The 19,114-nt window shown below is 38.6% G+C and overlaps 1 protein-coding gene across 1 annotated transcript; it reads left to right on the plus strand.

The window, feature by feature from the left end:
* The first annotated feature begins 7,010 nt into the window (after positions 1 to 7,010).
* Positions 7,011 to 9,743, plus strand: LOC116181605 (pyruvate kinase-like). Its single transcript, XM_031501978.1, has 5 exons — positions 7,011 to 7,087; positions 7,139 to 7,414; positions 7,463 to 7,686; positions 8,459 to 9,506; positions 9,559 to 9,743. Exons 2-5 carry the CDS (start codon positions 7,321 to 7,323, stop codon positions 9,741 to 9,743), a joined length of 1,551 nt encoding a protein of 516 aa, XP_031357838.1. The 5' UTR covers positions 7,011 to 7,087; positions 7,139 to 7,320.
* Positions 9,744 to 19,114: the final 9,371 nt, after the last annotated feature.

Below are 19,114 nucleotides of genomic sequence, written 5' to 3' on the forward strand. Positions count from 1 at the left end.
TTAACGACGGGCGCCAATGAACGTCAACTAAATCAAATGATACCTAAAATTCGAGATAAAATTTTAATAATTTATAACGGTAGATATTCATTCACTTATATGACACTTTATAATTAGACTCACCTAAGGGTCATATTAAAGGCTTTTTTGAACATTAAGTTGAATATTTTCTTTATGGAAACTATTATCTCGAACATAAATCATAATGGAGCCATTTCTAGTTATTGGCAAATACCGCAACCGCAAACTGATTCGTTGGTCTTGATGGTAAGTGTCGCCATCTATACTCAAATTTTCTCTGTGCCCACTGAGGCTACCCTTAGGTATTCGTAAATTTATATTCGTTTATACCTACTACTCAAATTCCAGAACTGAATCTGGTATACTTTATACTATAGTATAGTACGTTAGTAGGTATAGGTACCTAATTACTGATTTTAGGGAGACCATTCAATTGATTATACTGAATCCTTTTTGTGAGAATCAGCAAAAAGCACTAGGTACAATAAAAGATTAAGGTGCAAATACTTTCATACAAATTTTTTAAGGCGAATAGAACCAGATGACAGCTCTACTTGTCCTAAACAAACACCAACGGAAACATTATGTTTCTGAACCCCAATACGATATTGATTTAGTAGTTCTTGTCAATCTAAAATCTCGACATAGGCATTCGCATTCTTCTTCGTGTCTGAGAAAGTTAAATTCCAACTAAACGCGACGCCGCCGATGATATTAAAATCGCTTTACACCTGTTCGTTGAGTTAAGATTAAGTTTGATAGAGTAACTCAATAACAGTCACATCGAACCATGTCATATCACGAAGAGAGAAAGTTATGTTAGGGGCGAAACGAGGGCGTTCGTGTTGATTGGGGTCGAAATACGGAGCCCTACGTGACCTAACAAAGGCCAACTCACAACCGCTGCTGATTTAATGATGTCTTGTTTTAATTGCTGACAAATTGCCAATTGCCACCCTAACCCTAGGTGAATTATTTTCCTCTTTTTCTCATACCACTTACATATTATATTTTTCACGTTTGAATTTTTTTATATTAATAAATTCGCGGGGTGGTACTCAGTCCGTAAGACAATTTTTTTAGAAATCCTTATATGGTCGAGTGCACGTCGATTTCGTTAGGTCAACTTGGATTTAATTGATTTCTTTAGATGTAAACTTGGGGCTTACTGTCAGAAGCAGGAAATAGACTGCCCGCGACAACTGTGAAATCTCCCATTTATATCGAATGTCCTTCCTTTGTGCATTTTCATTCAAATATGATGGATTTTATTATGATTGTATTCACACTCTATTCACACCGTATGGAGATGCTGCATATTGGTAGAATATTATATATTTGCATATACAGGGCGTTTGATATTGTACCGTTAACATTTTTAGATAGAGATTAGATATACATTTGTTACAAAACAGGAAAATGCCATATTACGGCGTTTAATATATTTTACTTGCAATATTTGGGATGCATAACTATCTGAAAGGTTAAAAATGTAGGTTCCTACTGTGCATATTCCCTTTGCTTATCTACATTAGCCAAGTTCGCAAATTCAAAAGGTTGTCATTATACTTGAACTTGAAAGGGATCATCTTTTCGCCAAAGTTACTAGTTAGGGTCAGACTTATACCGTTCCTCTTCAACAGAAGATGACGAGATTATTGGGGAGCAAGAATTGAGAAATTATTAGATATGGCTGATGGCTCTACATTTCTACAGCAAGCGAAGAAATGTTCAGTTCTTGCTTCCAATTCAATTCGCTGTGGAATTGCATTGCTACGATGAGTAATTACAATCACCTACCATTGACGTGGTATGAACGTTTCATGCGGACGTCATTCTGTGAAACATAAACTATGGAATTGACATAGAGATAGCTATGAGCTAAGAGAGTGATTACTAGCAATAGATGAAATAATTCTCTGATTTGTTCTTGTGCTTATCTGGCGAAGTTTCCAAAACGTTAATATGTGTTTTGCCCGGTAAAATTGACCCCCTGTTTAATTTAAATATTTGTCCTTAATGTCGTTTTAACGAGCAGGACCTTTTTACTTTTCCGCAACAAAAAGTATTGGTTTGATAATTTGATTATAATTTATTTATTTATTTATTTATTGAAATACTCAAAACAACAGATACAATGTATCAAATGACAGTTTTGAGGACTAAAATAACTCTTAAATTCTGTGATATGAATTATGAATAAATAATAATTGATGAGTATAAGGTAACGAAAAAACAAAAAACTAACTAAATAATCATTAACTGTGTCTTAAAATGCGATAATGTTACATCGAAAATTTCCAAAGAATGTAAGCTATTAAACGTTGTCATCATGCGTGTAATCGGTGCTGTGTGATTTAATAAAATGGATTTAGATTGAGGTATCTTAAATAATATGAATTCACATCTAGTTCTTGATGGAAATTCAAGGTGCCAAACCGAAATTGGAAGACGAAACCTTAAAATTTCAAATGAGAATTAGATTTTGACTATTCTTTATTGCAAGTTGTACAGATCCTGCCTTCGCTCGGAAAACGGGCTTCTAATCGCAAAACTGCGCGTAGCACAAAATCATTTGTGGCGGGGAAAATACAAAATTTTCACCAGTTCTGTGGTCCGGAACATTGAAATTAATTAGTGAGAGCAAATGTGATGAGCTCACTTGATGGTATTTATTTGCATAAGGTGCGTGCCCATATGATGGATGCATATTCAAGATGTGGCCTGACCAGCGTGTGATAAAGAATTTTTTACGTACTTCCGTTTTTAAGATCTTTGGAAGATCTGAAAATGAAGCCCAAACTTCAATACGCCGCTTTAATTTTGTTTTCAATGTGAATGTTAAAAGACAATTTCTTATCAAAAACGATACCAAGATCGTCGTTTCCAAAATTTGACCTGCCAACCTATAATGAAATACTGCATCCTCTCTTTTTCGCGAGAACCTCAACGATTTGCACTTTTTAATATTGAAATGCAAATCATTTTCCTTACACCACTCCATCACTGCATCTAGATCATATTGGAGCTTCAAACAGTCGGACAATGACCGTATTGGATGACTCAATTTGAAATCAGCAAAAAGTAAAGGATCACTAAACAATGTCAGGTAAGTCATTAATGAGTAACAGAAAAAGGAGAGGGCCAAGATTGGATCCTTGTGGTACTCCCGAAGAAACATTAAACGTATGAGATGTGCAGGAATGATATGTAACCCATTGTGTACGCTCGGCAAGATATGATATAAAGAACTTTAGCAGGCGGTCGGAAAAACCAAATTTATATAATTTATTTAATAGAATATCGTGGTTTACGCTGTCGAAAGCTTTCGAAAAGTCAGTGTATATGACATCATATTGAATTGCTTTTTCTAAGGCTTTCGATACGTTTTATGAGAATTCAACTAAATTTGTTACAGTGCTCCTACCCTTCATAAATCCATGCTGTTTATCGGATATATAGATATGTTTTGACATGATTGTATATGCGTTTTTGCAACACTTTTTCAAATATTTTGGCAGGTGCCGATAAGACAGCTATTGGTCTGTTTGCAATGTTTTTCTTGAACCCAGATTTATGAAGTGGGCATACTTTTGTTGATTTCCATTTAGAAGGAAATTTGTTAGCTTTAATTGAAATATTAAATAAAATTTTAAATACGGGAACAAATATATCTTTGCAACCTTTTAAAACATACGCAGGAATACCATCAGGTCCTGAGCATTTCTTGGGCTTTAATTCTTCAATTGCTTCACCGATTTCTATCTCATTTATCTCTGTTATACACAATGGTTCCGAAACAGTTACTTTGGTATGGTTTGGTTCAATTTTGTAAGTCGGAGGTATTTGTTTGTAAACTGATGAGAAATACGTCGCAAAAGCATTTGATATTTCTGAGGAATTGCTGTACGTGACATTGTTGAGATACATTTCCTGCTCCAATGACCGGTCCTTTCGCAAGTTTTTAATATGTGTCCAAAAGACATTCATGTTGGACTTCATCTCGACCTCTAGATTGGACAGATATTTTGAATATGCATTTTTTATATCGACTTTAATTTTTTTGCGCAGACATTCGTATTTCATTTGATGGAAATATTTATTGCTATTATTCCTTTTTAAACGTTTAAAATGGTGCTACCGAAGCAGTCATTATCAACCCATGACATATAGTTCGGAAATTCTTAAACATTACCCATGCGTAAACAAAAGTTCTGGTTCCCAACAAGACACACAACATACTGCAATATCTCCTCCTCTAACCCACACAATCACACATATACCTTAAAAACGGAGTGTTGGAAGTGGGTACTTTCAAGGGAAAAATGCGATAGATGTGGACGAAGCAAGCGCATCCGTCGGTGAGGTCCAAAGTCGACATAATAGCGAATATCTCGAAAAAGAGTGTCGGAAGAGGATACGCATAAATAATATGTGTTTGAAAAGTAATGTTTTAGGCGATAAAATGGTCGATTTATTTTTTACTGTACGTGCATCCAACTTTCTCGACCTCGCACACGGATTTCCCTGTTGGTGATAATTTAATTATATCTGGGACTTTTGGGGACGAAGGTCCGAAATAACTATGTCTCAAATGACCATGGAAAATTGACTTGATGATCCTGGGTGGAGGTGTCGACGCTGCAGGCGGTTGAGTGCGTGGACGTCCCGGTGCACAACAATGGACGTGAATGTGTACCTTTATCTTCTGCCCGTTGTCTTTCTGTATCCAATATACGTTTGCTGCTGTGCGGCTTGTGTGATGGCGGGGTGTCATTTCCGCCTGAAGTCTTCCGTGGGTCCGTAGTTAGCGTAGCGTGATCAGTAAAATGTGTTGATTCTGGTGAACCATTCGACAGTTCTTTCTGCGCTCCGCTCTGTTCCACTCTGGCAGGTGGGTTGGCCTTTGCGTGTCATTCGCCCGGTGGAAGGAGCTCGTACCATAGGAGGGCGTGACTTGGAGTTGTTCCTGCTGACCATGTTCGTATAGGAGGTCGTTGCGTACGGTGTGGTCTCGCATCAGTCTTCCGCTCGGATACTCTTCCAAGCGTCCAGCAGGTTGTGCGCATGTTGGTTGGTTCTTTGACTTTCCTTGGCCTACTCGGCCAGTTCTGCAACATAGATCTTTGCGATGCTAGAAGGTTCGTCGGCGTTTTTTGGTTCGGATAAGGGCGGAAGCATCATCGGTGGTATTTTCGTCGGCAGGTTGTGGGACACAGATATCGGGGTAGTTCATTGGTATGGCCCGGACAGTCGACAACGTCGAACGAGAACTCTTGTAGTTGGAGTGCCCATATTGTGTATTACTGCGTTTGTCCTTCGTGCGCTCCAACCATAATAAGGCTCGGCTGTCGGTTTTGGGGGGTAAGCCCTGGTACGGTCGGAATCGCTCGACTGCCCATACGACGGCACGTTCACGTGATGATGGCACTGCACTATGTTGAGTTGGGCATCGAAACGTCCTTGCCAGTAGCTTGATTACCCTGGTTGTCATATTACCTCGACTTGGTCGGCGATCATCTGTTTCTTCTCCGAGAAATACTTGCACCGGAGGAGGGGGGGGGGGACTCGGAAGGGTGTGTCTTGGCGTAGTCGAATGCGGTGAGTGGCGGAGGCGAGGCGTGTTCGTCTAGGTGAATGCGGCTCCATTCGCAATCCAGTACGGCCTTTTGTTTCTTTAGCCAAGCTGGGCCGAGGATGATGGGCGATACGCGGGTTAAAGCGAGAAGGAATTTGTTTCGCTCTACCTGTCCGCGGAGAGTGTATTGAAGGGTGATAACGCTTGCGATGTAGAGGTGTTGGTTCGGGTCTGCCCTATTGGCCGTTGTGTCGACGCAGCGTCGAATCTCTGAAGCAAGCACCTTACGAAGTTGTGGGTCGACTTGGAATCCAAGAGGGCCGTGTCGTCCAGCGTCGGATGTAGTTTCCAACCGCCGCACCGATCCGTTTCCATGATGCGGGGATGTATTAGCTCTTTCGGGAGGTTGATGTCGCTAATCGTGATGCAGAAGTGGACGGACTCCGTTTTCTGCTCTCTGGAATAGAATTCGGCGTTAAGCTTCCCACGGATTCTGTCGTTGGCGTACATCCTCTGTATGGACTCCTTGAGGTTGTCCCTTCGCCTTCGCGCCGTTTCTCCTTTTAACTGCGCCGTCGCTGTTTCAAGTCGGTTTTCATTGGTCATCCTTCCATTCCCGTTCTCTAGCTGAAGAGGGCCAGGAAACCCTGAGCAGCCCGCCTCCGGTATCCCTCGGGGTGTCGGAGGAATGAAACACGTTGATCTTTTCCTTCTTTCCGTTCCACATCGAAGAAATGGGAGGATTCTATAGTCGGTCTGTGCAAAGCTCAGCTCTTTAGAACAATTTTATTAGATCGAAAGCAGTAACAGAACGCATCTAGAATTCCTGGTGCACAAACATTAACGGACGATCTTTATGAACAATTGTTGTAGTATTGCCGGTTTCCGTCGTGATACCAGTTGGGTTCGCTTTCCGTTTTTTCATACACTTGCAACTCCGTGAATTTGACGGTTTCGTACTTTATGTTGTTGCAGTTCATGCAATAATTACGCGCTAACTTGTATGTATATGTTATTAACGTTGTTAAACAGTAAATCTCTCTTGCTACTGTTTTAAACGTAGGTACCGTTATTCTTATAGGCAATATGTCGAACTCGTCGATTGTTTTTGACTATAGTAGTAAAGTGGCGGTATGGAAATATTGTAGCGAATATTCTAGAATCCAGATAGACATGGAGGCGTCATAAAAGATTAGTCACCGGCCACAAGAAACAAAGGCGGATGTGGCGCATTTTTTTAGGGAAATACGATGTGTTTTGTTCGAGAATATTCGGTTAACCGCACAAAATTGCTTTTTTCCCAATATGTTTAAAATGTTGCGAGATCCCGCAGGATTAACACCTAACGGTGCCGCGATCGAAATTTTGCTGCGGGATTGCATTCCTTACGTCTGAGCTAGATAGCTTTGGATGTATGTCGTGTAACAAATGGGACACACATCGAACATTAGTAATTTGTTGAGTAAACTTGGAGAGTTTCTGCTTTTTGTAAGTGCAATACACTATAGCAAAGATAACAACCCGATAAATCATTTGTAGTAACCCTGTACCTTTGCTCTCTCATGATTGAAGAAATGTTCTGTCACAGTGCAGTGTATCTACGAAAGTAACCTACTATGCAAATGTCACATTTTTGACATTTCAATTGTTCAACTGACATTGTTACGGTAGTAAAAGCTGCCACACATCTTTCCACACATAACTACGTTCAGACGTATGTAATGGAGGCAGTCAACCGGTTAGAGCACTTGTGCTCACTAAGTGTCTATAAACCCGTCGCAAATGTGGCACTAACTGGAATTATTTGCACCATAGGTACTATTTTACACCTTTTTAGTGTTTTAATTAGTTCATGTGCAACAGGACCATCATCGCGTAGTGTTGATGTATTAGAAGGAATGATGGAAGCAGGAATGACAATCGCAAGGTTAAATTTGGCGTCCGATTCTCATGCATACCACGCCGAAACCATATCTAATATAAGAAAAGCAGTTGAAGGTTACAGTAAAAAAATTGGATCATATTATTCGCTTGCTATAGCTGTTGATATTAGGGGACCGGAAATTAGAATCGGCAGTGTTGATAGGGTAACACCACGTTTTTACAAACACAGTCAGTAGGATGGTAATTTCCACTTTCGCAAATTGACTTAGTTCGCACTAAAAGATCTATTAAAAATTTTAAAATTTTATTTTATAGCAGATGCTTACTTGACATTTTAATAGGTTTGAATGAGCAGGCTGTCGCGCTTTAACGCTAACAGTAAAAGTCGATCATTTTAATTGCAAGGGTAGTTAAAGTGAAACAAATGATCGTGAATTCTAATGACATGTGTCATTCTTATTAAAAATGGGACGCGGAGCACGACATAAAATAAAAACAGAAAACCATTTGTGTCCATGGAAACGACGGTAGAACCTAATCTTGCTTAACATTAAAATTAAATTCAAGTTTTATAATGATTTAAATGTCTTCTGCTATAAAGTAAAGTTTTGTATTATACCCGACGATACAGGGAAAGCAATCATCTCGCGACAGTTAATTCACTCAATGGTTAAAACTTCCCTTTATCGTCTTGTATAATAAATATACTATTCTAACCCAGAGTGAAAAACGATGTAACTTTTTATCCTTTAAAATTGTGAGGCTAGCCATCAATAGACGTCGTTGAGTTCTATTTTGAATGCTTTAGTTGCGTCCTATGACTGTAAATCAATAGGGTACAAAAGTCTAAATTTTTCCAAAAATACTAAAATGGCGAGGAAACCTTGAGCGCCATGTCGAATTTAGAATCAAGGTGCTAGTTCCAAAATTGTAGTGAACGGCTCCATTAATTTTGTAGCCCTGTATCCATTTTAGGCTGGATTAGGCGAGACCACATTGAAACGAGGCGAGATTTTAAAGCTAACCATCGATCAGGAGTACGCCGAAAAGGGAACCAACAAAATCATTTACGTCGACTACGAGAACATAATCAAATTTGTCAGTCGGGGCGCGCGCATTTATCTCCACGACGGCAACATTTCGCTTATATGCACTGGGGTGGCGAGCGACTATCTGAATTGTATTATCGAGGTCGGCGGGCTATTACCGCGTTGCGCGGACGTTAAAATACCGGGCGCGAATTTGGACCTACCGGATGTTTCCGAGCAGGACAAGAAGGATATCAATTTTGCTGTCGAGCAAGGTGTCGATATTATCTTTGCCTCTTTCGTAAGAAGCATTTATGGACCGATCGAGATTCGCAACGTTCTTGGCAAACGAGGAGAGGATGTGTTGATCGTATCGAAAATAGAAAACCACCAGGGCTTGCGGAACATAAAGGAAATCATTAGCGCCAGTGACGGTGTTATGATTATGCGTATTATTTTGGGACTGGAAGTACCTCCAGAAAAGATCTTTCTGGCACAAAAGTCGATTAGCGCTAACTGCACGGCTATCGGTAAACCCGTCGTATGTGTCACTGTAGTTATGGAATCGATGGTTAGAAGAAACAAACCGAGCCGTCCCGATATTGCGGACGTCGCAAATTTAATTGTTGATGGAATGGACTGCGTTGTGTTAACGGATGAGACGGCGAAGGGACCAGATCCCGTCAGTTACGTAAATCAAATGGTTCTGATTTGTAAAGAAGCTGAAACTGTGGCATACCAGAAAGAGATATCATTGATCATCCGGAGCAAAGTAAAGTTCCCTGTGGATATACCGCACAGTGTTGCACTTTCTGCAGTGGAAGCTGTTGAAAAGTGTCAAGCTTCGGCGCTGGTCGTTGTAGATTACAATGACATTTCGGCAAAATTAATATCTAAATACAGACCGGGATGCCCAATCATTGCCGTTACACGCAATAAAAAGTTAATTCCTCATTGGCTACTGTATAGATCAATATTGCCGCTATATATTAACGGTAATGATTGTCAGTGTTTCGATGAAGTTTAATTAAGAAAGTGCCCTTTTAGAACCCGAAGCGGAAGACTGGCTGGAGGATATTGATATGTGTATAGGGTTTGCAGTTAAATACGGCTTAAGGAAACGGTTCCTGAAACTGGGTGATATGGTTGTGGTAGTATCGGGGTGGAAAAAACGTTCTTCTACTGCCAGCGCAGTGCGTTATATGCCTGTAGGTGATATTGTAGAATTATAATAAAATAGAAGCTTTTATCTCCAGTTAGGGTCTCTTTCCACTTTATTTAAACTGTCACTTACTTTTAGATGCGATTTGGTGGAGAGGGTCACTAGGAGTACCTTTTACAGCCCAATTACAGAGTGACCCGCATAATGCTTTTTTTAGAGGTGCCCCTGCAGAAGATCTTAAGTTGTTCGATACTACTCCGGTATTTACCTTACGAATTAGGAAAACTGCAGGAAAACCTTATTCGGAGTAGCCGGCAGAATGCTAGAAACTGGTTTAAGGTAATTCCCATCTCTGCCACAGATGAAAAATTCACCTCAACCCAGGTTCAACACCCGACCTCCGGATTTATAACCCAACGCTCAACAAAATTGCATTACAATTACCATTTTACTGTCAATTTGCTCTAAAATGAATTAGTCATATAATTTGTTTCGGTAACTAAAGTATGAACGTGTTACTTGTCAAAGTTGGTTTTGATGGTGATCTTCCAATTTGTGTGTATGTCTTCTCTTCTCCACCAATTATTATTTAAGATGCCATTTTGGCAAGTGAAACATTTTATACATACATTTTATACTTTTATAGGATCTGACTCATACATTTCAAATTTTGTACACATTTGCTTTTTCTGAACCTTTTCTTTTGAAACCCACGTTGGTCGCCGTTTTGCAACCGACTTTTATCTTTTTAAACTCTACGTTTGAGCGGCATTTTGAAAGGAGGGTTACAAATAAAGGGGCTGACCATCCCTTACCTGTCTTAAATAATCTGATATTTCTACTGTGAAAATAAATCCTTCTACATAGAACTTCATTGATCCTCTAATGTTTTACGACCATTCTTTTAATGATAATCTTTTACTCTTTGCTTCTACCATGAAAATCAAATTTGAACCTCGTTTCCTTGATAGTAAACAATAAATACGCAATTGTGGTAAATAAAATAAATATACCTATTGGTAAAAACAAATTTAGATCTAACTTCCATTTCACTTTACATTTTTCCATTCATAACTTGGATTATTTCTACTCTGAATTCTGATCAAAGTAATTCTAAATCGTGGCCAGATTTTATCCTAGCTACCCCTATTTGAATAACTATGAAAAATTAAAAAATTAAAAATAGGTGCACATTACGACTAATACATTTGAATCTATTTACAAGGAAATTCTCAATAACTAAAACAAATTAAACCTTAAATTGAAATGAGATCAAATAAACTATAAGTCCTTGCTAATGAGTTCCTAGGTAATATTTTTTAATGAAATAACATCAGGCTCTAAATAGCCAATTCGCAGATTAATCAAACACCTGGTACAGATTCAATTCAAAATAAATTGACACGCCTCTGGATGCTAATATGAAATTTAACGCACACAAAAGAGTGGTATCACTAAACTTAAATTTCAACTTCACAATTAATGAAGAAAAAAAGTACCAATATCTTTGGTTTGGGTTCACTTATCATGTTATCATTCATAAAAAATACACAAGTTTGTTCACAGGAGAAATTCCAGTGGATCGACCTCTTCAGAAATGTTAGAATGACTTTAAATATAAATAATTTATATAAAATGCTCAAAAAAATTGACTCCTATGGTTACACACTGCAAAAAATTCGAACTAAATTACAAATTTATTGAAGAGTCAAAACTTTCTCCACTTGATTCTCTCCTTTCGAAGGGTAGCAGCAATTTGCAAAATTGGATGGTGGAACGCTTTATGCAATACAATTGAACCCTTTGCACCGCCAGGAAAAATTTGGTTACTCGTTGAAAGTGAATCTCGAAAGATGGTTGACCCATTTGAATCCAAAACAAACCGTGCTGCGGGTTTTACGCAGTTTATTAGTTAAACTTTGATTTATTTACTAGAATAGTTACCCAGGTTCCGCAGTCTGGAAATGTCCAAAAATACCCTTATAAGTAATTCAGGGAGCACGAATTAATTGTCTTGAACTTTTTCACCTGTTGCCGTTTAATGTAGATCTAATACCGTTACTAGCCACTTCAAATATAGTGCAATGAAATGTTTTGCACTTTGGACCCCAACGCTTTCGTTGTAAAAATGTATTTAAATGCAAGCACTTTAATCCGATCGTGACCGGCAAATATTCATGTACGTGTTGAAAAAGCATTTATTCGCACGATATTTTCAGTTGAACATAGTCCGCCGTCCATTAGTTTTAGCTACACAACAAAGTTCTCTTGATCCTTTTATTATTTGTTTTGTTCGAAAGGGCAGCTCCCATTGATTGTAGTACTCACAACAATAAATTCGTCGAAAATGGTGACACAATCTCGGTTGCTCTACAAACGATTTTTTTATATACTGCGGTTATACTGCTTTCGGTTTAAACTTTTAATTAACAATGAAATTTGACACCATCTCAGAAAAGGGCGACACCGCTCACAAGATTCACCTTGAAAGCTTGGCGAAGAATTTCGCGATCGAAAAATGCAGCGCTCCACACGCAGAAGTTCGCTTAAAAAGTTTGACTAATGTATCTTCCACCCAGAAATACCGTCCATCGTCACGACGGTTTTTAGAACCGGCAACACTGCAGCGTTACGACTCTTTCTGTTTGAATTCTCGTTTCTTATCTTAACGGGCTTGATTTTCTCGAATATTAGTTCTCTTTAAATTCTTCACAAGCCGCCACCCTGAATTTATATTGATTTATCGGAAACGTTCACTTTCATTTAAGGTGGATTGTCCCTAATTGTCACATTCATTAAACGATAATTTAAGGCACTCAATAACCTTATTAACGGAACGTCATTCTAGTTGAAATTAAAACTTACAGTAATCTTTCTATTCGTTGCCTGCGAACTTTACGTAATTCTCGCACGAGGAAACAAAAGACGCTGATATCTTGGCCAAATAAAAATGTGCCGATTTCGGTCGCCTCTCACCACTGATTCGCTATTCCCGCAGAAACTTCAAACAACAAACTACTTATTTTGCCAAATACTTTATGTTCTATGGGTAATAAAAATTTAATTAGACTTGAGTTCTACCACAGCCGAAACCTCAATGTTTAACGCTTGATTATTTGCACTGAGCGCTACACGGGTTCTTCCGAATGCCATCAAAAATCTCTTCCGGATTAATCCCTACCAATCTTTTTTCGGTGTTGTATTTTTATTAGATGACAGTTTTTCTCGCCTAATTGCTAGGCAACAGATTTTCATTACTTGAGCAACCCAAATTTACTCGGTAAAATCGAACTAAAGCTGCTCTCGAATCCTGAAAAACGTCAGCAATTCTTGTTATCCTTACAACAGTTACACAACATAATATACAAGCCATTGGTTAAGTGCGATTTTCAATTTATTATCATTATAAGGTTGCATATCGTCCCCAAAATTGTTTTCCTTTCTACCTCGTTTATTTGAAAGCGATACCAAAATTGCTTACGAAACGAACTGATACGAAAACAAAGAGAAATTTAATTTATTTTCCTCACGTTGATCTCTAAAGTTTTGTTAATATAATATTCATGGGCTCCACCCTCAGCATCTCAAGATGAAGCGAGCGACGTCAACTAAAGGGGTGCATTTGAATGCGCCCTCACAAACATTTGACGTCACTTCCCATGATAGACGTGCCATGTTATTTCCGGAAGGCTTATATTACCGGAACGCAATTATGTTTTCCTTTCGAACTAAAAGTACTTCAACAAGACCGAGAACTTGCATAAATCGATTACACTCGAAAAAATATTATTTGATTTTAGCACAATGCCGAAGGGATCGATTTCTATCGCTAAGAAAATACTTACTTCGATGAAAGCTTCCATTTAAAAGCTTCCGGTAATTAAAGATTGTAGTTGCAACAACCACTTATCGACTTATATCATTGTTAAATAAAACTGCCCGCTTTTGTGTGTAATAAATACAGGATCTATAAAGTCCAGGTAAGCGTTTTCTAAGGATTATGCGAGGGAGCTTTACGGATGATTACCCTAAAACCTGGGGTAGTTGCTACAGGTTAGATATTATTGCGAATTGTTTTAATAAAGCGACCCCGATAAGGTATAATCCTTGAATAGGGTTGTTGTACGTATAATAATAACGGATTACAATTTGGTACGTATTGTGGAAATTCTGCTTAGTTGCAAGCGGATAGCATTTTCAAGTTGTACCACTTTGTTTCGTAAAAAATGGGTCTCTTTCATTCGCTCTCATATAGCTCTTTAAATAAGACAAAACTTTCCCAATAATTCCCGAAATGTCCATCTTGTATTTTAACAATATGGTTGAAATGAATCTAAATTGGTCAATATGGTGTTATGTTAGATTTATCACAAAATATGGTTTTTTTGGGGCAGAGTAAAAAATAAAACCGAAAACCTTTAGTGAAAAGGTTTTTATGGTTTTCAGGTTACTTGTTAATTGAAATTGAACAGTAGTTTACGTTTATATTGCGACACGTCACATTTGACAACTGATGTTTACTACTGTTTTTATTACGTTATGGCGTTTTGCTAAAATTGCCGATAAAAGAACCGTTAGTTTCATAACGACCAATTATAGTAAGTCCCACTGCGATACGCTGCGTCAAAGCTTGTATAACCCAATAATGCCACCGGGTTTACCAAGAAAAAGTAAGCAACTTATTTTTAATCTTATTCATTATTGTGAACGAAAAAGAGATAATGGTGCCAAAATAAAGCACAATTACAGCACAAAAATGTTGAGTGTCCAAATGAAAAGTGGAATTGCTGGAGATTGTTGCGAGGTTTGTTTTTGTTTCAAGACTAAAATTTTGTTACTTCAGAAACAAACCTTCAAAACGGTATGCTGCTGATAAGATCGCATTACAAAATGGACACGTGGTAGATACTGCGGTTGCCTCCTTTCCATTGCGTTTTCGATCCCATTGAAAATATGTGGGGAATTTGCAAAAACATTATAACCGGCACAGTGAAAAAGGTTATGGTAGAGAAAATAGTTTAGATATGTGGCAACAAGCCATCAGTCCAGTTACACGTGATATGTGGAAACGAATTGTAAAGCATACCGACATTACTTCAGATTTGTGGCACATAGAAGTTTGATCGAGAAGATGTAGCCCCACTAATAATTAACTTGGAAGATGATTCAGATGATATTTTTGTAACTGAGGATTCAGAATAATGTTTTCCGGTTTATTCACATATCATCTCAAGATTTGAAGTCAATAAAATGACTTGAATAAAGTGAGTTGACCAAAATGGCCAGACAAACCAGTATTTACGATCTTACTTCTATAACTAGAGCATGAGAAATTAATAAAAATATTATCCAGCAAAGCTGTTTGCTTCCTGAAAATCGCAGAGCAATTGTGATTGGTAATCTTTACGAAAATTAACATTAAAAACACCTGGCAGAAAAATATTGAAATTAACTTATTTGTCGAGCATATTTGGAAGTAGACTCATAACCCCAATTATAGGAGACTTATAAATACATATTACTACAGATTTAGATTTAATGCGAGTGCCACTGATTTTAAAGTGAATATCAACGGACAAGTCATTAATAAATTTTAAGGGTTTATAAAAATTACACAATTTATTTAAAATAACCAATCCATCATGAGCCAACAAAGATCTGCAGTGGAAGGATGTCAATAAGCAGTCACCAACGTTAAAAGATGCCACATACTTAGTAATTAATATTCTCGCCAACAGGTACATACAGGTCCGTACTTGCAAGTAGGCAATGCTCGACTCCGCTTCTTGTCCTATTCACGCTAACCGCTAACTCGCAACACGGACAACCGCCATGATATTGCGACTGCCGCCTGCCTATGCCTATCCCCGTTTTACTTCTACTCCGCTATTTTCGTTGCCGCTTAGAAAAACCCGAAACAGATCCAACGCAAATCTTGGAAACAGCGTCTCCTTTCAGCAAATCCGCGAGCTCCGCTTTCGGCCTCGTCTAGACGGACCCAACGAAGTTGGAGTGTTCGCTACTATATCTCGATAAAAACCCACGCGTTCTAAATGCGCTCGTTTGCCATAAACTTCGAAAAATTTATTCTAGCGGGCTCCCGTTACAAGAACCTTAAACTAACGATACAGTTTTTAAATACAAATATGTACTTTCGATTAACTTCATATTTTATAATTGAATTTTTAGCGCATTTTTTAAGAATTAAAAAAAATGTGCTATTGTTTGCGTTTTGTCCGTCCGTCCGTCCGCAGCCCGTCCGTCCACTTCTGCGAACTACTTCTAGGGGAATGGACAATGGTCCTAGAGTCCTGGAATTTTTGCAGTAGGTAGGTAGGTAGAGGAGGGGGGGAAGTCGAACTAGTTTTATCCTTCATGGTACTCTAATGAAAGGTCTCAACGAAAAGAAGTAATTTCTACCACCCATAGCCCTCCTGTTCGATCTCTTATCGTGATCGGGTATATTGCCTTATACCTAAAGAACGGATTGTCGGAAGAGGGTACTCACAAAGGGCGATTGAGACGTCTGCAAGAAATATATCCATTGGTGATGTCAAAACAAAAGCTATTTCGGTTAAAAAAATGCACTTTATCTGCACAAGAGTTGTGCACAATTTATACTTGTTTCTTGATGTTGAGAAAAAATATTTGAATTTGCCGCTCAACTTGAGCCACCGCGCATTCTGCTAGCCTGTACATCTTGTTGGTACATACACTCTAAATATAGGGTTTCTGGTTCGTTTAACTATCTTGGGAACGCGTGTCGTTTATTTTGGATTTTTTATATTGTTTATAGTTTGGCCGGCAAAAAATTTAAAAGTGACTTCAACATTTTTTCCCAAAATCTTTCGCTAACTTCTTATTTTTGTAGTAAGTGTTATAAAACGTATATTGGTCTATTTAAAAAAAATTGTTTATTTCCAACACTTCGAAAAAAAGTAAAATTAACGCCCATTTCAACATTTGTAGGTATGTATTTGTATACACTCCACTATTTTTGATTAAACTGTATAGACTTCGACGATAAGCGGCTCATTTGAAAGAGAATCAGAATTATGCGGTAAAGATCTCGTGCCTACCGGTATTTTTCCTGGTCCTAGCCTTAATATTATTAGGAGGAAAATATGCTATCGTCATTTATAATGACTTTTTAGCGCATTTCCACAAAAATAAAATAAAAATGCGCTATTGTGGTCACTTTGTCCGTCCCTCCGTCCGTCCGCCCGGCTGTCCGTTTGTCCGTCCGCTCGTTCGTTGAGATGCTACTAGTTCTTTATCTTAAGAGCTATTTGGTTCGTTATGGTGTCGAGGCTTGCACCAAGGAAGGAATTTTTTCTGCGTTTATTGCTAAAATAGTATATTAAGATACAAGTGTATAATCAAGTCTTTAAAGCACACGCAACGAGTTTAAGGGCACGACGCAAAGCGGAGTGCCTTTAACGTTGCAAGTGCTTTAAAGACCAATTATGCACGTGTATCTTATAGTATTTTTTTATTATACCTGCAGTATAATTTAAAAATAGGAAATTCAATGAAATCATATTGACGTTATACTCGAATACAGTTAAATTAAGTGGGCTGGGTGTTCGTAATTTCACGATTGCCATGGAAATGTCACTTGACGTTTGCTTATAAAAATCGTCGTCTTTGTGAATAAAACGATTTCCGTTGAAAAAGATAATACACCGTCCATTAAATCGCTTGTTGTAAAATCTAAACAAACGTTGGTAGGTGTAAAATCTCAATCCAGTAAAGCCTATTATCAAGAATATGAAAAGTTGTTTCCATGGATGAATAGGAAGTTACTTACGAATAAAGTCTTAAATGCATCGATAATGCTGGCATATATGAAGGAAATGTCAAAGGTATTTAAATCTTCTATCTTTTGGTGCATTCATTCAAAACTTCACTTATTGCTGGGACTAAAAAGTGGAACAGATTTGGAAGCATACCCTAAATTACGCGCGTTTGTAAAAGCTTCAACCAAAGGATAGGTACAAGCCAAAGAAATGTTCTGCATTTACAGAAAGCGACTTAGGAAGATTTTTTATTTCACCCAGATGACAGTTTCAAAAGTCATACTTGAAGTATCGTTACTTAGCAACTTTAAAGCACGTGTGTTTTAAAGGCCTTTTTTCGCACGCATTTGAGTATTTAAAACGGAGATTGTGATTCAGGTATAATAAAAAATGATCAAAGTCCTCGTGTGAGATCGAAGGGACTTCAGCGCATTTTTGTGTGGCAGATCAGTGTTTTATTAGCCAATATTGACTCCACCATCAATAAGATCTTTCCGAAAGCTACCACGTTCACTTTGTCGGTACCATTTTCTCACTTACCGTGCACTCGCAATTCGCGTTTGAAGTTTTGACTCCACCATCAGTAAAATCCTTTGGGGGTTACCAAATTCCCTTTGTCGACACCCACTTCTGATCACCCGCAACAAATCGGATTTGAAGTTTCGACTCCACCATCAGTAAGATCTCGTCGGGGGTTACCACATTCCCTTTGTCGATACACAGTTCCGACGTCCCGTTCATTCGTAATTCCCATTTTGTAAGATTTCGCTAAAATCCCGGCATAAAATCGTATTCAACTTTTGGGTACTTCACATAGCTCGACCTTCTATTAGTGACACGAGAAAGAGAGACCGCGATTCGCGCTGTAAGAAACTTTTGGGTGCCCAAAGTCGACTACCCCTCGAAGCGCGCCGCGCAAAAGGTGGTTTATTTCGCCCCTAGGAAAAAAAAAACAAAATTCCGCCACGCAGGAGTTGTGCGCGTTGGCAAGATCTTCCCGACGACACCAATTTGAAAACAATCGGAGAAAAACTGTAGAAGAAGATAGATAAAAACTGAAATATCTCCAGGTTAGTATAATACGCTCGGGGATAGCGTCCAGATGTCGTCGACTCCAAATCTTGTAGCCCCATCCCTAACGTTCTTAATTACACGGCCCCGATAGTTACATGTACACTCCTTGTCTTTTTACAAGCGTTTTTCTACGGGCACGCATTTACTGCCAGCCAGCCAGCCAGCCAGCCAGCCAGCCGACCAGCCAGCCAGCCAGCCAGCCAGCCAAAGTGAGATTAAAAGCTACTTTTTACAAAAAAAATTTTTTGCAAAAATGCGCTAAAAAAAATTTTTTGCAAAAATGCGCTAAAAAGTAGCTTTTAATCTCACTTTGGCTGGCTGGCTGGACGGCTGGCTGGCTGGCTGGCTGGTCGGCTGGCTGGCAGCAAATGTGAGCGCGTAGAAGAACTCTTATAGAAAGGCAACTGGTGTACGTGTATCTACAAGGCCGTGTAATTTGTAAACCTTGGGGACAGGGCTACATGATGTGGGGTTGGCGACATCTGGGCGTCGTCCTCGAGCGTAGTATACTAACGTGAAGGTTTTTCAGTTTTTTCCTATCTTCTACTACAGTTTTGGTCCGATTCTT

The sequence above is a fragment of the Photinus pyralis genome, unplaced genomic scaffold, assembly GCF_008802855.1.
Source record: "Photinus pyralis isolate 1611_PpyrPB1 unplaced genomic scaffold, Ppyr1.3 Ppyr1.4_unclustered_Scaffold1279, whole genome shotgun sequence".
Classification (NCBI taxonomy): Eukaryota; Metazoa; Arthropoda; class Insecta; order Coleoptera; family Lampyridae; genus Photinus; species Photinus pyralis.